This window comes from Cyprinus carpio, chromosome B16, assembly GCF_018340385.1.
Source record: "Cyprinus carpio isolate SPL01 chromosome B16, ASM1834038v1, whole genome shotgun sequence".
NCBI lineage: Eukaryota > Metazoa > Chordata > Actinopteri > Cypriniformes > Cyprinidae > Cyprinus > Cyprinus carpio.
Window position 1 is genome coordinate 10,072,851 of NC_056612.1, and position 18,050 is coordinate 10,090,900.

The 18,050-nt window shown below is 38.3% G+C and overlaps 1 protein-coding gene across 3 annotated transcripts; it reads left to right on the forward strand.

The window, feature by feature from the left end:
* Nucleotides 1–932: 932 nt before the first annotated feature.
* Nucleotides 933–17,882, forward strand: LOC109105831 (epsin-1-like). Of its 3 annotated transcripts, none has more exons than XM_042740634.1 (13): nt 933–1,337; nt 3,142–3,291; nt 3,664–3,765; nt 4,612–4,769; nt 4,864–4,992; nt 5,449–5,569; nt 5,791–5,933; nt 6,983–7,195; nt 7,587–7,670; nt 8,061–8,313; nt 8,414–8,578; nt 15,768–16,022; nt 16,106–17,882. In XM_042740634.1, the coding sequence occupies exons 3-13, from the start codon at nt 3,696–3,698 to the stop codon at nt 16,591–16,593; spliced, it is 2,079 nt and encodes a 692-aa protein (XP_042596568.1). In that variant the 5' UTR covers nt 933–1,337; nt 3,142–3,291; nt 3,664–3,695; the 3' UTR covers nt 16,594–17,882. The 3 variants fall into 3 exon arrangements, with proteins under 3 accessions (XP_042596568.1, XP_042596569.1, XP_042596570.1); XM_042740635.1 differs by having other exon boundaries at nt 6,983–7,054; XM_042740636.1 differs by lacking the exon at nt 6,983–7,195.
* Nucleotides 17,883–18,050: the final 168 nt, after the last annotated feature.

Here is an 18,050-nt window from a genome sequence, read left to right on the forward strand (position 1 = left end):
CTTTAGTGCCATCATTACATTTCTAAGTAATGTTCTGTACAATAAAGAGCAATAACGCAGCCAGTCATGAGACTTGAGAGTATTTGTATGAATATTTTATAGTATATTCACAAAAATAAGTGCTCCTCAACCAGGGGCCGAGGCCCATTAGGGTGCCTCAGCAAACATTGAAGGGGTCTGCAGGATGATTTAGACTAAATAATCTTACTTAATTACATTTCAAATAATAATAATAATAATAATAAAATAGAATGTAAATGTATAAAATATAAAAATTAAACTTTTTTGTTATTAACAAACAGAATACTTTAAACATTAACACAAAAAATAATTTGATCATTTGAAAAGAATTGGCAAGTGAGGTTTCTGTTAATAAAAATGATTATAGCAGAACATACTGGAAGAAATATTCTAGTTTATGCGAGGTGCCTTTGAATATTGTGTTGAACTCTGGGGGCCCTTCAAGACAAAAAGGTTGAAGGTATAGTATGTTGTAGATTTTCTTCATCTGATTTGATCTGATTGAGAACATCGCCACTATGTGGGCACTGCGCGCTGTAGCATCACTGTAAAGTAAGTAAAGAAAATATCAGATGATACTTGTCATCTCTTCATAACTCAAAGGCTCGTACAGGTTAACATGACACCCAAGTGCCACACATGTTAATAGCACATAGCAGCTCTTGCTGTCAAAATAAATGACAGAACTCATAAAGGTGTTTAACAGCGTCACCAAAACGATACCATTACATTTGTTTGCGCATTATATAATATTCATATACCAGATTTTCACGTCACAGTCTAGATTCATACAGTTCGATGCTTTCACTGTATGTCTACTATTCAAAATCACATAAAAAAATCATTGTTAAGATAGTAGTTCCCCATGGCTCATGAATATTCAAATCTCTGAGAGCGCAAGGGGGCGCGGTCCGTCCGGTTGCGGGGAAACGGAAGCGGAAGTGCCGCCATCTCCTCGTACAATCAGAGCAACAGCAGGGTCACTTCAGACGTTATTTACGACAGTAGCGCTGTTATATTAGTATAAGCGGCTGTATGACACGTTATATGTTTAAATGACGAGCACGACTCGAAGGGCGATAGCTGTGAAGGAAAACCGCGCTGAGCGTCACTCTGACACGCACTCAGGCGCGTCTCTTTATGAGTTGAGTTAGCATAGCGCGACGCTTGAGTCTGTTAAATGAGTTTTTTTAGTTTAGCGTCGTGACAGAGGCAACAGCGCGTCCCTTTACCCCCGTCTCCACTGATAATAACCCGCTTTCTGCTGCTCGGCTGGATGTCTGGTCGTGTTTGAGAGGAAGAACAGAAGCTCAGCGGTAAGTAGCCTCGGCTAGCTGCTCTCTAGTGCACTTGGCAGTGATCTCTTTCTATCAGTTTGGAGCGCTGAGGGCTTGTTCGGGGCTGGAGTTACTTTAGAAGAGTTCCATAACGGCTGGGAGTGAATGCTGCTTCATTTGTTAGCTGGGTGAGGTGTAGAGAGGTCTGTGCTGTTGTCTGATAGCCCTCACTGTCTTCTGCTCAGACAGAGATAAACAACACGCCGCTTTAAGAGATCTGATGCAGATTTGCAGAACTGTCAGATTTCATGCACATTTCCGAGCAAAAGTTGTCATAGATAAGTTCAGTGGATGTTGTTTATCACCTCATCGACTTGCTTTTAAAAACCACCTGTTGACCCCTGATTTAACTGTTTTGAATGGAGGTTGTAGTTAAAGGTCTGGTCTCATTGACAACGGTTTATTCAGATTTTGTACTTTGTTCCTGTATCCTGAAGGCGGGTGTGGGACTGTTATCAGGTCAACGCTTTATACAACAGAGCTGCACATTAATACACCCTATCAACTACTACTTATCGCCTGTTCTTCCTGGATTGACCGAAGCTTAGAAGGACATTTTTATTATATTTGCCTTCAATGTAGTCAAAGGTGCTAGTGTGGTGTGATAGTTTATTAATATGATCAGGTCATGTTAGTAACTCCCTTGTTCCTGTGTTATACCTGTGTTTAATTTAATGTTAACCATGTAAACGTGACGTAATTAAATAGTAGTGAAATAATAGTCCGATGTATTTTTTTTATTTTTATTTATTTATTTATTTATTTTTTGATGGAGCTGTATATTTTAGACAGAATATGCATGTCAAAGTTTGGGGTATTTTTTATTCTATAATACAACCGGTGTTTTATAGCGCATGTGTGATATAGAGCTGACATTCAAGGAGGGACTAAACGTGTTTATTTTATTTAGATGCTCAAAACTGATCAAAAATATGCAGTTTGGTTGAGATGTTGTTTATATGGACAAAATGTAAGTTTAAATACTGATAGCTTGTAATATACATCAGTGCGATTTTTATAAAACTATAACGGACTACTTGCATAAAATGCATATAGTTAAATATCAGTTGTCAATCTGTATCTTCTAATATTATGTCTTCGTAAGATGATATTTAATTCTTAGTTTTATGATCAGAGCTCTGCAGTTTTAATTACATAGAATTCAATGCAGGAGCTTACTATGATTATTGAGAGAAAAATTATCCTTAAAATCCCGTTGTTTTATATTTGATACATAATTGATGTATGGATAATCAAATAAGCCTAAATGGCTTCCATCCAGTAAATATTAATCTTGAAATTCTTCTTAAAAATCATGAAATAATTAACGGTAAAAAGATACAATACCATGATGTGAAGGTGGACATTTTTACTACTATGCCGAAAGCCTTTTTTTTTACTAAAAATATTAGTTATCATTCAGAGTGCAAAAGGCATGTAGTCGTATTTGTTCAACTGCTTTTAATCATACTGATAATTTAGCGACTTTATAAATCGATGTATCACATATGATAAATTAGACTTTATAGTGAAGTGATAGATGTTGTGTTTATACATCACAGCAGGTGTTGAGCTTCAGCTTTGTTTCTCTAGGCCTACACCTAGCTGATGTTACAGATGAGCAATGTACAGTGCCTTCAGGCATGGTGCGCTATTACTGCATTTTCTCTATTGTCAAAGAGAGGAATTTTATGTCTTTTGTGTTTTTAAGCCTCCACAGTGCTGCACGAGCTTTCATCCCTGTATGTTGTACCTCCTGTCTAAATCTCTGTTCTTCTCATAGTTATTTCACCCCACATCTGTGCTTCTGGGCCCTCATGTGGCCGCCGTGTGGAGGTTTGGAACAGTGGACAGGCTAAACAGTGAGAGACCCCGACCTGAGTGCACACACACAGAGAGATCGCGAGGGGGGGAGAGAGAACGACACTCCCAGGTATAGTACACCTCACACACACTTCCTGGAGCCAGACTTACACGTCATCAGATGCTCTTGTGTTTACAGGACTTTTAGGTTGGGGAATTCCTGGTGCTGCGCTCTCATGGTTACAGAGGGTGCACGTTACTGGGGATATTATGTTAGATTAGGTCTTTTTTTTTTGTCGATGGAGAGATGAATGGCGTTTGAATAGCAGCCAAAGCATTTCCTTTTTGTTTTCTGATAAACGTCCTGCTGGTACCTCCTGGTCATTCTTAGATATTTCAGTCTCAGAGCTGATACACTCCCTTTTGAAAAATGTGTAGCCTTTGTTTGCCTTTGTACCTGTCCATATTAGCGTTTTATTGACATTGCTTTACAATGTTCCAGATTTTGCAGAACCTGATAGCCAGCCTGTTGCCATGTCGACATCATCGCTGCGGCGACAAGTGAAGAACATTGTTCACAATTACTCAGAGGCAGAGATAAAGGTTAGACTTTTACCTTTGTAACCCAGCTTTCATTTTCTCTGTTCTTCTTTTCACATTCTTCTTCATCTTAGCCTTGAAACAGGCTTCTTATTCAAAGTCTTTTAGTTCCTGATAAATGTTTTGTATTTCTGCTCTTCATTTCCCCTCCCCCGATTGAATGAAATTGTTAGCAGTCATACAAAAGAGACAGGAATTCATTCATATGTTTACATCAGTAATTTTAGTTTAGGGTGAAAAACAGGTGACCAAAAATGCTGAACACATAGTCTTCGTAGTGAATTAAGTAATCTCATCACATACATTTTTTTTGCATAGAATTCCTGCCTAAATAGTAAAAGTGCGTCACAATGTTGGTCAGTGAAATAAAGTTATGTTTGGAGTATCATACTACTGGACCACTCTAGTACATACTCTTTCTGTAGTATTTGCACAGTCTGTTCTTTTTATCTGCTTAGATTATAAAGATAACCACTATATTCTCTAAGTTGTGCAGTATATAACAGAGCGTAATGCAATGCAATGCACTGACCTTCAGTTTCTAGTGCTATAAATGAACTGGAAGCAATAACAGCTACTTCAGTGGTATATATGGTACAATGGCAGTTCTTAACCTGTTGTTTGTTTGTTTTTTAACATTTATTATTATTTTTAATTCTTTTTTTTTTTTTTACTTGACAACACTAGCTGAATAAACATGCAGTGTTATGCAGTCATGTAGCATACTTCTGTTTAAAATTTTTAAAGTTGCATAGAGTATAGTTTCAAACACTTACACATACTTAAAATTACAGTATTCAGTAAGCATGAAAAGACACAAGTTTGATTTTTTTATTTTATTTTTCTCAAGTTAGGGAAGCAACCTCTAATGACCCATGGGGTCCCTCTAGCTCTCTGATGTCAGAGATTGCTGACCTGACATACAATGTAGTGGCCTTCTCAGAGATTATGAGCATGGTCTGGAAGAGACTCAACGACCATGGGAAGAACTGGAGACATGTATATAAAGTAAGTTTGACAGTTTTACCCTCACTAGTGGCAGATGTGGTATATGAGGTTATAAACACAATCTGATTGTATTTTTACTTCTGCTCTTTCTCAGGCTATGACTCTGATGGAGTATCTGATAAAGACAGGTTCAGAAAGAGTGGCACAGCAATGCAGGGAAAACATCTACGCCGTTCAGACTCTCAAAGATTTCCAGTACATTGACAGAGATGGCAAGGACCAGGTATACACAAACAAGAAGTTATATTTATACACACGTGCACATGAAACATGTTATCTCTCTTTCAGAATGGAAATAAAAGGAGAGCTCTCAGTGTTAGTTTTGAAGTGTCCTTCATCATGTTAGTAATGGTTCTCAAATGTGTTTCGCACACTACAGCAATCTCTCACTCAAGGTCTCTATGTGCAGTCAATTCAAATGCCATGACTTTCAACCAAGGTCTTTCTCCCACTCACATTTAAACCACAAAAAACTTCAGCCCAATAGGTTTTATTTTATTTTAGTAACCCTAATAACATGTTTGTCACATGCACTACCTCAAACTCAACAACATGTAGTTCAGATTGTTAAATTATTAATTCTGATGCTGGACAATTAAACGTACTAGAATTACACACTTGCTTTGTGCAAAACACAGTAAGTTCATATGTAACATTACATATTGTCTGCATGTTTCAGGGTGTGAATGTACGGGAAAAGGCCAAGCAGCTGGTGACTTTGCTAAAAGACGAGGAGAGGCTACGAGAGGAGAGGATACATGCTCTCAAGACCAAAGAGAAGATGGCACAGACTAGCAGTGGTAAGAACTAGAAGTGCTTTGCAGTAGGAAGGGCTCATAAAGGGGTCAAGGCAGACACTCAAATGAATGTCAGCACCCTTATAAAAACACTTTGAGTGCACTTCACAGCTTTGGCCAAGTATGGATGTTGGCAAGCATTTTGCTCTGGAAGCAATTTTAGGAACCGATACTCCACCATCTATTGATGCATCATAATGGCTGTCATTTGACTCCTCCCTTAGCATCTTCGGCCCCTTCTGCTCCTGCTTTAGGGGGAGGACTGCCCTCGGGAGCAGACGCTGAGCAGGCGTGGCCCCAGAGCACTGGAGAGGAGGACCTGCAGCTCCAGCTGGCACTGGCCATGAGCAAGGAAGAGGCGGAACAGGTAAAGTCTCTCAGCCAATCGGCGATCAGGTTTTCAAGCTGCAGGTAAAATGTACTACTGAGATGGTTCAGAGACAGAGGAGGATGAATAGTTGTTCTACTAGAAATGGAAAGAGCTTTGTTGGCATACTTAATGTGAAATTTGATTTTAGCAGAACTATATGTAAGGGATAATGTGGAGTCAGCTGGTCATATGCAGAATAAATCATGAGGTGGTGATCAGATCTTAATTTTGTGAAATTGAAATACTAACTGTACATTATCCTGCTTATTAAATGGAAATAAATTATGTAAATTATGAGTTTTTTTTATGTAAAGAAAGTTGAGACCATGCTGCAAGGTAGCACAGGAAATTGTTTGCCTGAGACAGTGTTCAATTATATAGTTTAGTGGCCAATTATACAAACATATTTGACAGCAAAATGTAATCTGTTCCAGTGAAATATTCCAGATAGTTCTGTAATAAATTGCTCTAATGGACTGTGACTTGTGAAATATATTTACTGATTTTAGGACATGCCAATGAATTACATGTTGTACTTTAACTGTGGCATCCCATTCAGAGCTCAACAGTAAAGTTTTTTTTCCAGCTTGTTGAGTCTGATCAGTAGTTCAGATTGCCCTGGCAATATTTAACTGGCACACAACACAATTTGATTTTTTTTACACACTAAATGATAGCAGTTATAATTCTGTAATAATAATAATACAAGAAGTATTCAGAGTAAAAAAAGTTAGCAATGTATATAAAAGCATGTAAAAAATGTAAGATATGTGCCCCAATAGGTCAAGTGACAGTTCTGTCAACTGGCTCAACTATATCATACTGGCCTCAGGCCATTCTTACTGTTGAGCTCTGCTAATAATATCATTCTTTAAAGCTCCCTAAATCTGCCTTCTTCCCTAACTGCCATCATAGAATAGAAATATGGTCTGTCTAATGTAGAATAACACGCATTAAACATTTGGCCCGTCCTCTGCACAGTTTCTGCACATTTCTCCCCTCACTCCTTCACTCACATCTGTCCTCACCCTGCCCCCCTCCTTCAGACTAGCAATGACCCTCTGGAAGATGCAGATCTCCGCTACGCACTCACAGTCAGCCAGGAGACTCACCAAAAGGTCAGGGAGCAAAAATTCATCCAGGTTACAGTGGATGAACTCTTCCTTTGCTATCCTCTTCCCTTGCAAATCACAGATCAGCCTGAAAGTAATATGCTTCAGAATGATCATGGAACAATTGAAGTGTCTAAGAAATACCTAGTAAGTGCTTTTAAAAAGGTTAAAAAATTCCTGTTGTTCTTCTGTATGTGTTGAGCTTACCTCTTGTTCATAATTTCTGTTTGAAGTCTTCAGAACAAATTTTTTACTTTTGCATGATGAAATCAATGAGTGATTCCGAAAGTACCTACAATTCTCAGTAATTGTTCATTCTTTGTAATTCCATCAGAGCTTATGAATGAAATGTCAGAGTAGACAAACCGCCCACTACTTTCAAATCTTGTTGATTTGTGCGTAGCTGAAGCCATGAAGCACAACTCTGAAGCTGGTGAGACATGGGAGTCAGGTTGCCACAGTTCAGTAGACTCCATTTCCCATCAGCCCACAGAACTTGGTTCACTGTGATGATGTGACGGTGGTGTGTGATTGGCAGGAGGAGCGTCTGCGCAGGGGAGACGACCTGAGGCTGCAGATGGCCATCGAGGAGAGTAAGAGGGAGAAAGCCAAGCCCGAGGAGGTGTGTGATTGTGTACGATTGTGTCAGCAAGAGTTCATGCTTGACGAGTTGTTGTTCTTCTAGGATGAGAGCGTGAGGTGTACTCATGGTAGTGTGTTGTGTTACCGAGGGTTGTGTTTGTGTACCTGCCTCTCACTCTCCAAGAGTTACCTGCTCTGTCTGTGTCTCTCACCCTGCGTACGCGCTTTAGCACAACGATGTGTGTGAGCTTGTTTCACTTCCTCTAGAGTTTCTTCCTTCTTGACATTTCGCCACACTAGCTATTATTGAACCACTTGCAAGTGTAAGTGTCTGTCCTCTCTGTACAAACAAGCTTCCCTCTCACTCTTTTGCTTTCTCGCGGATTCCTTTCGAAATGAGGACGTTCTTACTGACATGTCTCTCTCTCAGTCGTCTCTGATGGAGTTGAGTGCCGTAGATCCATGGGGGGGCCCTGCAACGGGCTCTGCCGGACCCTCTCCACCTCCCGTTTTGGCTCCTGCGTCTACCGCTGGGCCATGGGGTCCTGCCGACCCATGGGGAGCTGCTTCCCCGGCCTCTCCCCCAAGTGCCGACCCCTGGGGAGGAGCACCAGCAACAGTAGCCCCGGATCCATGGGGTGACTCGTCCTCTAGAGTGAACTCTGACCCCTGGGCGTCCACAGGTAAGAGTGTCGAGGATGTGTCCTCTGTGTCTTTACCCTGGCTTTTCCTCTTTATTCATGGTGTCCTCTGATCCTTGACCTCTCCTTGTATCCCCTCCAGCCGTGACCCCTCCAAGTGCCGACCCTTGGGCTGCCTCAGTGGCTCCGGCCCCTACCCCGCTCTCAGGGTCAGCCGATCCCTGGGCAGCGGAAGGAGCCGCCCCTGCCACTGACGGTCTGACCTCTGACCCCTGGAGTGGCTCAGTTAAACAAACTAACGGCACAGGTATACTTGCACATGTAAATGCATAGATGCAGTTATCATAGGGGGTGTCCAATACTGAAGTGAAGCGATGTGTTTAAGAAAAATATACAGATTTAGGACTTTTAAACCATAATCTGTAGTTTCCGCTAACTGTCATAAGCGCGTTCAATAGAGAGTGGCGTTCCAGCAGAGTGTAGCTACGTGGAAGCGCACCGAAGAGAGCAAAACAACACCGGTAACGTATTAGAAGTACAAAACTAGGATTTGTAAGAAAAAATGCCTGGAGGATTTCGATACAAGCCAATATGAGACTGGTTTTCCTTTGCTGTAAGCAAAACTTGGTTCTCGCGAGACTAGCATATTCTCACTGGAGCTTACGCTACATCATCTGCTGGAACACCATTCTCTCTAATGAATGCGCATACGACAGTTAGCAGAAGCTGGAGATTATGATTTATAAAGTTTTAAAATAGTGATATTTTTCTAACACAAACGCTTCGCTTCATAAGGCCTTTATTAACCCCCCGGAGCTGTGTGGAGCACTTTTTATGATGGATGGATGCACTTTTTTGGGCTTCAAAATCTCAATCCCCATTCACTGCCATTTATAAATCTTGGTAGAGCCAGAGCCATTTTTAATATAAATCTGATTGTATTCTTCTGAAAGAAGAAAGTCATATACACATAGGATGGCTTGATCATGGGGTAATTTTAATTTTTGGGTTAACTATCCCTTTAAGTGGAAGCTAGAGCAGAACAGTGACCCTCCAGGAGCAGGCTTGGACACCCCTGACTTGTCCAAAGATAAGTTATATTGCTTTAGACATAACAGTGTGTTTGTTGGTAATTTCCACACATTTTCACTCCCCACTCTGCAGCTGAAGAGGTTTTGTACTTGGTACTGGTTTATTTACTATTTGCAAGGCACCACCCCTTGGCTACTCTTTTTCCTTTTTGATAAGCTTTACAGAAGGTTTCACAGGGTGATCTGGAGATTTCCAGAAATAAAATGGATATTATTTTTATGTGAGCTGGTAGGAACTATGATGCTTTTTCTGAACGGGACGATACAGTACTTTTATTTTTGATACTTGCCGATGCAAAGTATTCCTGTATACTCCGAGATACCGGTATTTTCATTGCATTTATAATTTTTTAGAAATACTGGGTATAGAAACCAAAAGAATATGTATAGTGTTAGTTGGCTTAGTTTATTTAGTAAATAGATATTTCCTTCAGTTATTTTCTTACTTAATTATGCCAGTTAAAATGTATTCTACAAGCTTTTGTTTCTTTCACTCTATTTATGGGTCATTGATGTTTTGACATGGATTTTCGACCATTTTAAAATACAAAAAATAATATTTTTTGTAGTTGTTCAAACATTAAGAAGGTTGTGTACACATAAATTCATACTAAAATTTTAAATTAAGTGGTTTTAATGTTTTTCATCTAGAAGAATCGGCCGTAGCCTTAAAAAATGAAATATCATGATTATCAGACAAAGTTTGTTTGAATATTATGTTGGAAATATAAATACAAATGCTTTGCAGTTTTATACAGGATTACAAAACATGCCATGCCAAATAATGCAGAAAATTAATCTGGGGTAATTTAGGGTAATTTCAAAGATGTTTCCAAAACAACTGTTATGGCCAGACAGTCACACCACATGTTTTGACACTTTGAATAACAGGAAAATTACATTTACATTACATTTAGTCATTTAGCAGACGCTTTTATCCAAAGCGACTTACAAATGAGGACAATGGAAGCAATCAAAAACAACAAAAGAGCAATGATATATATAGGTGCTATAACAAGTCTCAGTTAGCTTAAACATAGTACACATAGCAAGGGCTTTACACAGTGGGTAAAATAAGTATTGAACACGTCACCATTTTTCTCAGTAAATATATTTCTAAAGGTGCTGTTGTAGGACTGGGCTAAAAAAATGTATCAACAATTTAATGTTTCATATCATTTGGTATCGATAATTATTGACATTTTTTATAACCTTTTTTAAAACAAAAAGCAATATATATACTTTTTTTTTTTTTATTTAACCACTGTATTTTTAAATTAACACAATTTATTGAGACAAACAACAAATAGTTTTTGTTTTAACAAACACAAAATAAGAATTAAACATCTCATTTCTAATGTTTTATATGCAGATTAAATAGGTCTTTATTGTAGAGGATTTGCCACTGATGATTCAAACGCAAGTTTTGAGCAGTGTAGAGTAGCTGTTCTCAATTCCAGTCCTTGCGCCCCCTGCTCTGCATGTTTTGTATGTTTCTGTTAACGCTTCAGACGTTTGTTCTATTTGAACGTAAGTGCCCTGCGAAGTGGACATCACAGGATATTCCACCATGATTCCAGTTCGAAGCAAAGGTTTATGTTCCATTCAAAGTGCATTGAAGTGTGCGAGGCGTGAATTTAAATTGTATTTACAGAGGTATATGATGTCACACTTGTCCGTGTGTAAAGAAGTTGCGCAGCACAAATCCATAAATGAATGTTGCGAAGTGAAGTAAACTTCAAAAGATTTCCCCTGCTCAGGGAGTAGGGAGCAATGAACACTGTGTAGGGACCATGTCAATGGGAACACAGTTCATGCAATGAGCTCACTACCAAAAACATGATTACAAAAATAAAGATTTTCAAAAAATACAGACCTGCAAAATATTGAGGTCTGGAGGGTGCAAGGACTGGAATTGAGAACCGCTGGTGTAGAGTAGCGCTTGTCGTTTGTCATTTCTCTGATCACAAATGCAGACATGGTTTTATGTTTACGCGGTGCAATGCAATGCGTAAAAACACAGTATAAGTCATTATAATGCATAATTATGTCCCCACTGGATGCAACAAATGGCTTGTTTGTAATGGGTTTAATTGTTTTTGTCTTGTCTTGCCGGTGTTCTGACCGGGACACGCATCACAGTATGGCAAGTGGCGTAACATTTCCGTCACATGCTTGAGGCATTCGGCCAATCACAAAGCACTGGATCAGAGCACACCTCGCATTCCGGACCGATGAGATTTTTAAAAAACAACACATTTCAGAAAGGTGGGGCATAGAGGACAAACAATAATGTACAGTATGTGGAAAATAATGTGTTTTTTGAACCTTAAACCACATAAACACATTTAATTAAAGCAAATACACAAAATAATGTTCTTTTTAGCAGCATCATATGTAGGGTTGGGTATCGTTTGAATTTTATCGATTCCGATTCTGCTTATCGATTCCGATTCTTATCAATTCTTAGTTTCGATTCCAAAAGGATAAAAAATCCAATATAAAAAAAATTAAGTCAAACATTTATTCTGTCTTTTTACAAAGCATTCTGTTGCAGCTGAATAACATAAGCAAAAATCAGCAGCCTACAAAACACTGCAAGAGGAATTTTGCCTGTGCTTTAAAAAAAAATACCATACCAAAAACAACTAGATTAATATAAATTTCAAATATTAAAGTGTTAAAAACAGTCAGTAATAAGATAGGAACAAACAAATCAATTAGCAATATCATAAATAAATACAACTAAACAAAATTTCAGGTACAGAAACTGTAATTAAAAGTTTAAAAACACTGAATAGGTTTCTTTTTATAAATAAGATAAAGATTAATCAATTAAAGTTATTAAATATATTCATTTAAGATCAGTGAATGATTTTCTTTTGTTCTTTGATTAACATTAATGACAGGCAGTGCGTTTATTAGGCTGTTGTCTCTTTAAGCAAAAATACTGTACATGTGTGTTTTCTTTCTCATCTGTTTACGTTCACGTAAGACAAAAACTGCAGTGTTTAAGATGATATACTGATGTAGTTTTCTGTATATTGGTCGACAAATATGAAAGAAGTCAGTTTCGGCTCGGAACAACCTTTTCTACTGTTGAAATACACGGAACGGTACGAGAACGGACACAAACTGGGAACCCGCAGCATGACCGCTGCTCTCAGTGCACACGCTTGCGCTTCATTTGCGCTGCACACAAACAGGGCGCAAATTCTTTTCGTTCCTGCAAACAATCGAACCCAATCAAATTAAAATTCAAACCCATTAAAAAATAAAAACAATCTAAAATAACCAACCCTAACCAACACCCGGTTCTTGGAAATTTGGAACCGGTTCTAAAATGGAACCGGTTTTCGATACCCAACCCTAAATCATATGACCCCTTTAACATGCGATCACCGTACAATCAGAACACGGCGCGTTTACATTTGCCAACATCAACTGATTTTTCTGTCTGAATAACCGATCGGATCTGTCTTTTCCGCGCAATATTTAAATAAGTCTGCAGAGAATGGCCCGATGCAAAGTCAACCTGAAATTGTGGGTTTTCTTTTGAAAAGCATTTTCAGTCGCGGGACATTTTACAAATCAAAGATAAGTGTAGGAGTCTCATTAGCGCTCTACACAGGTGTTCTCCGTCTTTTTTTCTCACAGTTCTCGAGAGAGGGGGCGGGGTTTTGCGTGATGTCGACCTGCGAATGCAGACACAATAGCTGGATTGTGTTTACATTACACCGAGATCCGATCACAATGCATCCTCAACTACTTCTGGACCAGGACACACTGATCGGATAACATTCTGATCAGAATTGTGTTTACACTTGTCTTTTCAATGTGTATGTGGACAACATCCAGATACAGGTCGCATGTTAATGCCAAGTGTAAATGCAGCCATATACACACAGAAATGTAAAGGTATTCACAGCAACCTGTCAAAATAAAAGTTTGGTTTAACCTCGAAGGCGTTGCGGCAGAAATATATTACTATTATTCAGTAGAATGTACATAATAGGCTGCTACTACTATTACTAAAACTATTAAAACCTTATTTTTAAAGAAATAATCATACAATATTACTTTAATGTTTTAATTGTAACATTAAATGACCTTTATTTTCCAAAAAATTAAATTTGTGTAATTTTTATTATTTAAAGGTTAGATTAAATTAATTGTTATGCCTTAAAAAATGTAAATACACAACGCAAAATATCTTAAGGCTATTGTATGAATAAATGAAACATGTTTTTATGCTTTCACATAATTAGACATACTAAAACAGAATTTGGTAACAAAACAGAAGGTTGGAAAAAATAAAACATTTCTTAGGGCCCTAAGCATGTAATTTTTGTTAAACCTTTAATAAACGGATGTTAAATTGTTTAAGTTTTATGATTTTAATTAATTAGACATTCCTTTTTATTTTTTACAGAGTGAGATTACAGAGTTTAACATAACATGCAGAATTGACGCGCTACGTGTAAACGATCTTCTTTTGTTGTATTTTCTTGTCAAAAGAACAGAGTTGGAATGCTTCAGCTTTTAAGAACTGCCGGGTTCTCTGGTAGTGGGCAGAACTAATACGCAAACGACAATCTCGTTGGCTGGTGCTCACCTATTATCATCCCTGTTTTGATTTTAGCAAATTAATTAGAGCGAACGCACACAACCTGATTAATATTCATGAATCCAGCGGCTCGTTAAGACTTAGAGTATTTTACATTGTTTTTATTAGTAGAATTCTTATCAGTATTATTGTTAGTTTTTCTAAAAAAATGTTTTTTTTTTTTTACAGAAACACTGAATGACCAAAAAAGCACCACCACCAGTCCTAAGTTCAGTTAAAATGACTCATATGCATTCATACATGGTTTTAAATCTAATTATTAAAGTTCTAACATTAAATACTTGATTATCATATATTTGCTATATGCTTGACTGACTGATATTAAGAATGTAGTACTTTCATATATTTAAAAAGCTGTGCCACTTTACAAACATCTATCTATCTATCTGTCTATCTATCTGTCTATCTATACATATATATATATATATATATATATATATATATATATATATATATATATATATATATATATATATATATATATATATATATATATATATATATACACACACACACACACATATACATACATATACAGATAGATAGATAGATAGATAGATAGATAGATAGATAGAAACACACACATGCATATATAGCATATCAGTCTGGCAAGTAAACTAAAAAATTTACTAGCCAATGGCGATTCAATTGCCAGGGTGTCTGTAGAGGGTTGCATTAAGTAACTTTTACATCGTTTTACTTGCTTGCTTTTGACATATCAGACCGAACTTACGTTCCAGTGATGTCTGTGATTAAGGGATATTGCCGCTGTGCACTCAATCCACTCAGCGTGCTTTGCTTATGAGCTTGCGCACATCAGCTATACAGGCATGAATAATGGATGTTTGACATTATATTAATTACATACATGTACTTCATAGACATCCTTAAAGGTGCTGTATGTAGGATTGACCCCGAGTGGTTGAACTAGGTATTGTAGTCCAAATTCAAAATATTGGAGAGGGTTTTTTTCACCCACCCCCTCCTCCTCAGACTTGACGCACATGCAGGTTGCCAGATTGACTACACCAACAGGAACGAGCGCACTTGATGATGAATGAAATGAAATATCCGGTGTTTTCCACCAACTGGCAACTGGCAAATACAATTGGATAAACTGGCAGTGTGCGGGTTTCACAAACCAAAACAAAGTCAGAGATTCCGGCCCGTAACGCACATTTTCAAAGGAGAATAAAAGAATGTAAAATTAAATGTTTCATAAACTAGTATGTTAACTTAGCATGTTTCTTAAATATCTGCAAACATATTATGGTATTTTTATGCTTTAGTAGAGTCAAAATCTTACATACGGCACCTTTAATCTTTAATACATTCTGATCTCTGTTGTTCTGTTGTCAGTGATTCTTTATCTGGACACAACAGTGTTCACACGCTGTGTGGTATCGGCATTTGGTATCAGAGCATTTTTATGAGAACGTGTACAAGTACAGGGGTGCAGTATCGGATCCAATACCAGTATCAGTGCATCTCTAAACTGTACATTTTCACTATCTATGAGAAACAACAAGACCAGCAGCCATTCATTTCCAATGGGGAGTCGATTGCAGATATCTTAGTTGTTAGCCTGTATGGTGCACCATCCCAAAATAAAATAAATAAATGTTTGTCTAATAATATGGTATTGGTAGTATTGGTCAGTACTGTGTTTAATGCAGGTCTTAGCAAAGGATCAGCTGGACAGCAATCCTGTTTCTTTGTTAGACATTCACAGTATCGTTTTTTAAACCGTTTATGTCTAATCTTTTCCACACACACAGCTGATCTAGAGAGAAGAGGCTCCTCAGTGACAGGAGGTGATGCTGGAGGTGGAGGCAGCACAGGCTCTCCAGTGCCCTTTGACCTTTCATCGCTCAGTTCCTCCTTGCCTGTTCGAAAAACGCCAGAATCATTCTTGGGTCCCAATGCTGCACTCGTGGATTTGGACTCACTAGTATCATCAAAACCCAAACCTAAACAACCACCACCGCCAACCATCTCCTCCACATCTCACAACCCCTTCCTACAGACACAGGGTGTGTATTTAAAACAACCCACGTTTAGAGAGAAATCATGTTTTGTTTATCCCTCTAACATTAGTTTTCTCCTTTAACTTTAGGTGCCTCCTCAACAGGTATGGGAGTTACCCCAGGCAGTACCATTTCCAGTAGAGGGGTGTCTCCGACGCCACCTTCTGCTTCTAATCCTTTTGGCGTGACTCCGATGGCATCCATCTCCCCTCAACCTTCTTCACTCGGTCTGAGCCAGCTCCGTACAAGCCCCATTCCCCAGAATCCTATGCTGTGTCACATGCCTCCACCAGCAATGGGAATGGTTCAGCCGGGGATTGGCATGCCAGGAATGGGGGTCCCTATGGTGGCCCCTGGTATGGGCATGGGAATGGTACAGTCCAGCCCAATGGGCATGCCTTTTGGTGGAATATCCCCCATGGGTCCCGCAGGAAATCCCTTGCTGATGGGCCCTGGTGGCCCTGCACAACCTGCACTGATTTTGGGCGGGCCGTCAGGGGTGGGCGGAGTGATGGGAACTGGAGGATCTATGGGAGGTGGAACAACAGGCACAAGCACCAATCCTTTCCTTCTTTGAGGGATTTCACCAATCCCATGTGCCCTGTCAACTAAATCCAACCAATCCAAACCTGCCCTACCAACACAGTTTGTGTTTGACAAAAAAGAAATGTGTACATCTCTATATTTAATGAAAAAGTAAAAACAAAAATGTTATTTTCTTTCACAAAACAGCATTTCAAAAATTGTTTTTGTTTTCATTTTATTTTAGAGTATTTGAAATCTATTTATTTCCCTGTTAGTTCAGTTTTTTTCTTTGACAGACATGGATGATTGGTGGGTTCATTCAATGAATGCAGGCTGTTAATATTGTTATATTATTAGGATGATTGTTATTGTTCAGAAACATGAAGATAAGGGAGGAGGAAAACAAGCCACTAATGAACTCAATCATATACCCCTTTCTCCCCCTTTCATTGAGCCGATGACCCTCTGATGAAAGAGTGTATGAAGGATGAATGTGACAGGCTCACCCTGAACTGAGAAGAATTCAGCTGTCTGTTTTATTCACAACTCTAGTAAAAAAAAAAATCATTCGATAGATTTATTACTTTTAATTTAATGTGTAATCTTGTGTAATTTATTTTAATCGTATGTCTCTGAGTCCTGGGATCGATTAAACCAAGGAAAATCGCACTGGAAATTGCCATTGAAACAGATGCCTGCTTGGTCTCCTTCGACCACCTGCGAAATTTCAGTCCACGTCAAGTGGTACACATGAAGAGATGCTGTGTGTGTGTGTGTGTGAGTGAGTGAGTGAGTGAGTGAGTGAGTGAGTGAGTGAGTGAGAGAGAGAGCTTGTATGATGTGTCCATTGTTTTCACTCGGTCCTCTGCTGTGCTTCTGATGGGGTTTTATCAGGATAGTCTCATTTTCAGCACTCTGAAGTTGTTATAAAGGTCCTTCTTTTCACACATTTATTTTTGCAGTTGTAAGAATCAAAGCATTAATACGACACCTGTTCACGTGATAATCAGCCTGTCTTTGCATTTCACATTTTTTCCTTGAACATTTACACAGAATGGGAAAGTGTTAACGCTTCTGAAACTGAAAAAAAAAAAATTACCTGAATGATTATGCGGAATCATAAAATTGGGGACTGAATGACATGATCCATGCTGTTATTCTTTATTTACTTTCAATGAATTATTTTATATATATATATGAACATTTTAGAGATATGTCTCTAATATTGGCGATGGTCAAAAATCGTGTGGTGTTGACTGTGAACATTCACATTTAAAAATAAAATGGAGGGGAAAAAAAATCAAAGAAATTTAAGAAATAAAAAAAAAATGCACAAAAAAATTGTCTAAGCTTTTCATTCTTTGGTATTGGTTTGCTTTTAAATGGCAATTAAAAGACATTGGACATTTCTTTTTTTTAATTTTTTTTATTGAAGACACTGGGTCCCCATGGGGATTTGCTATGTGACAGTGTAATAATATAAAGCAATAAATGTCATAATTGATTTCA

Bases quoted from the DNA above. Each gene is read 5' to 3' on its own strand.
- LOC109105831 (XM_042740634.1), top strand. From the start codon at position 3,696: ATGTCGACATCATCGCTGCGGCGACAAGTGAAGAACATTGTTCACAAT. The intron at 3,766-4,611 runs TTAGACTTTTAC...ATTTTTCTCAAG, and splicing joins CTCAGAGGCAGAGATAAAGG to TTAGGGAAGCAACCTCTAAT. The intron at 16,023-16,105 runs GTGTGTATTTAA...CTTTAACTTTAG, and splicing joins CCCCTTCCTACAGACACAGG to GTGCCTCCTCAACAGGTATG.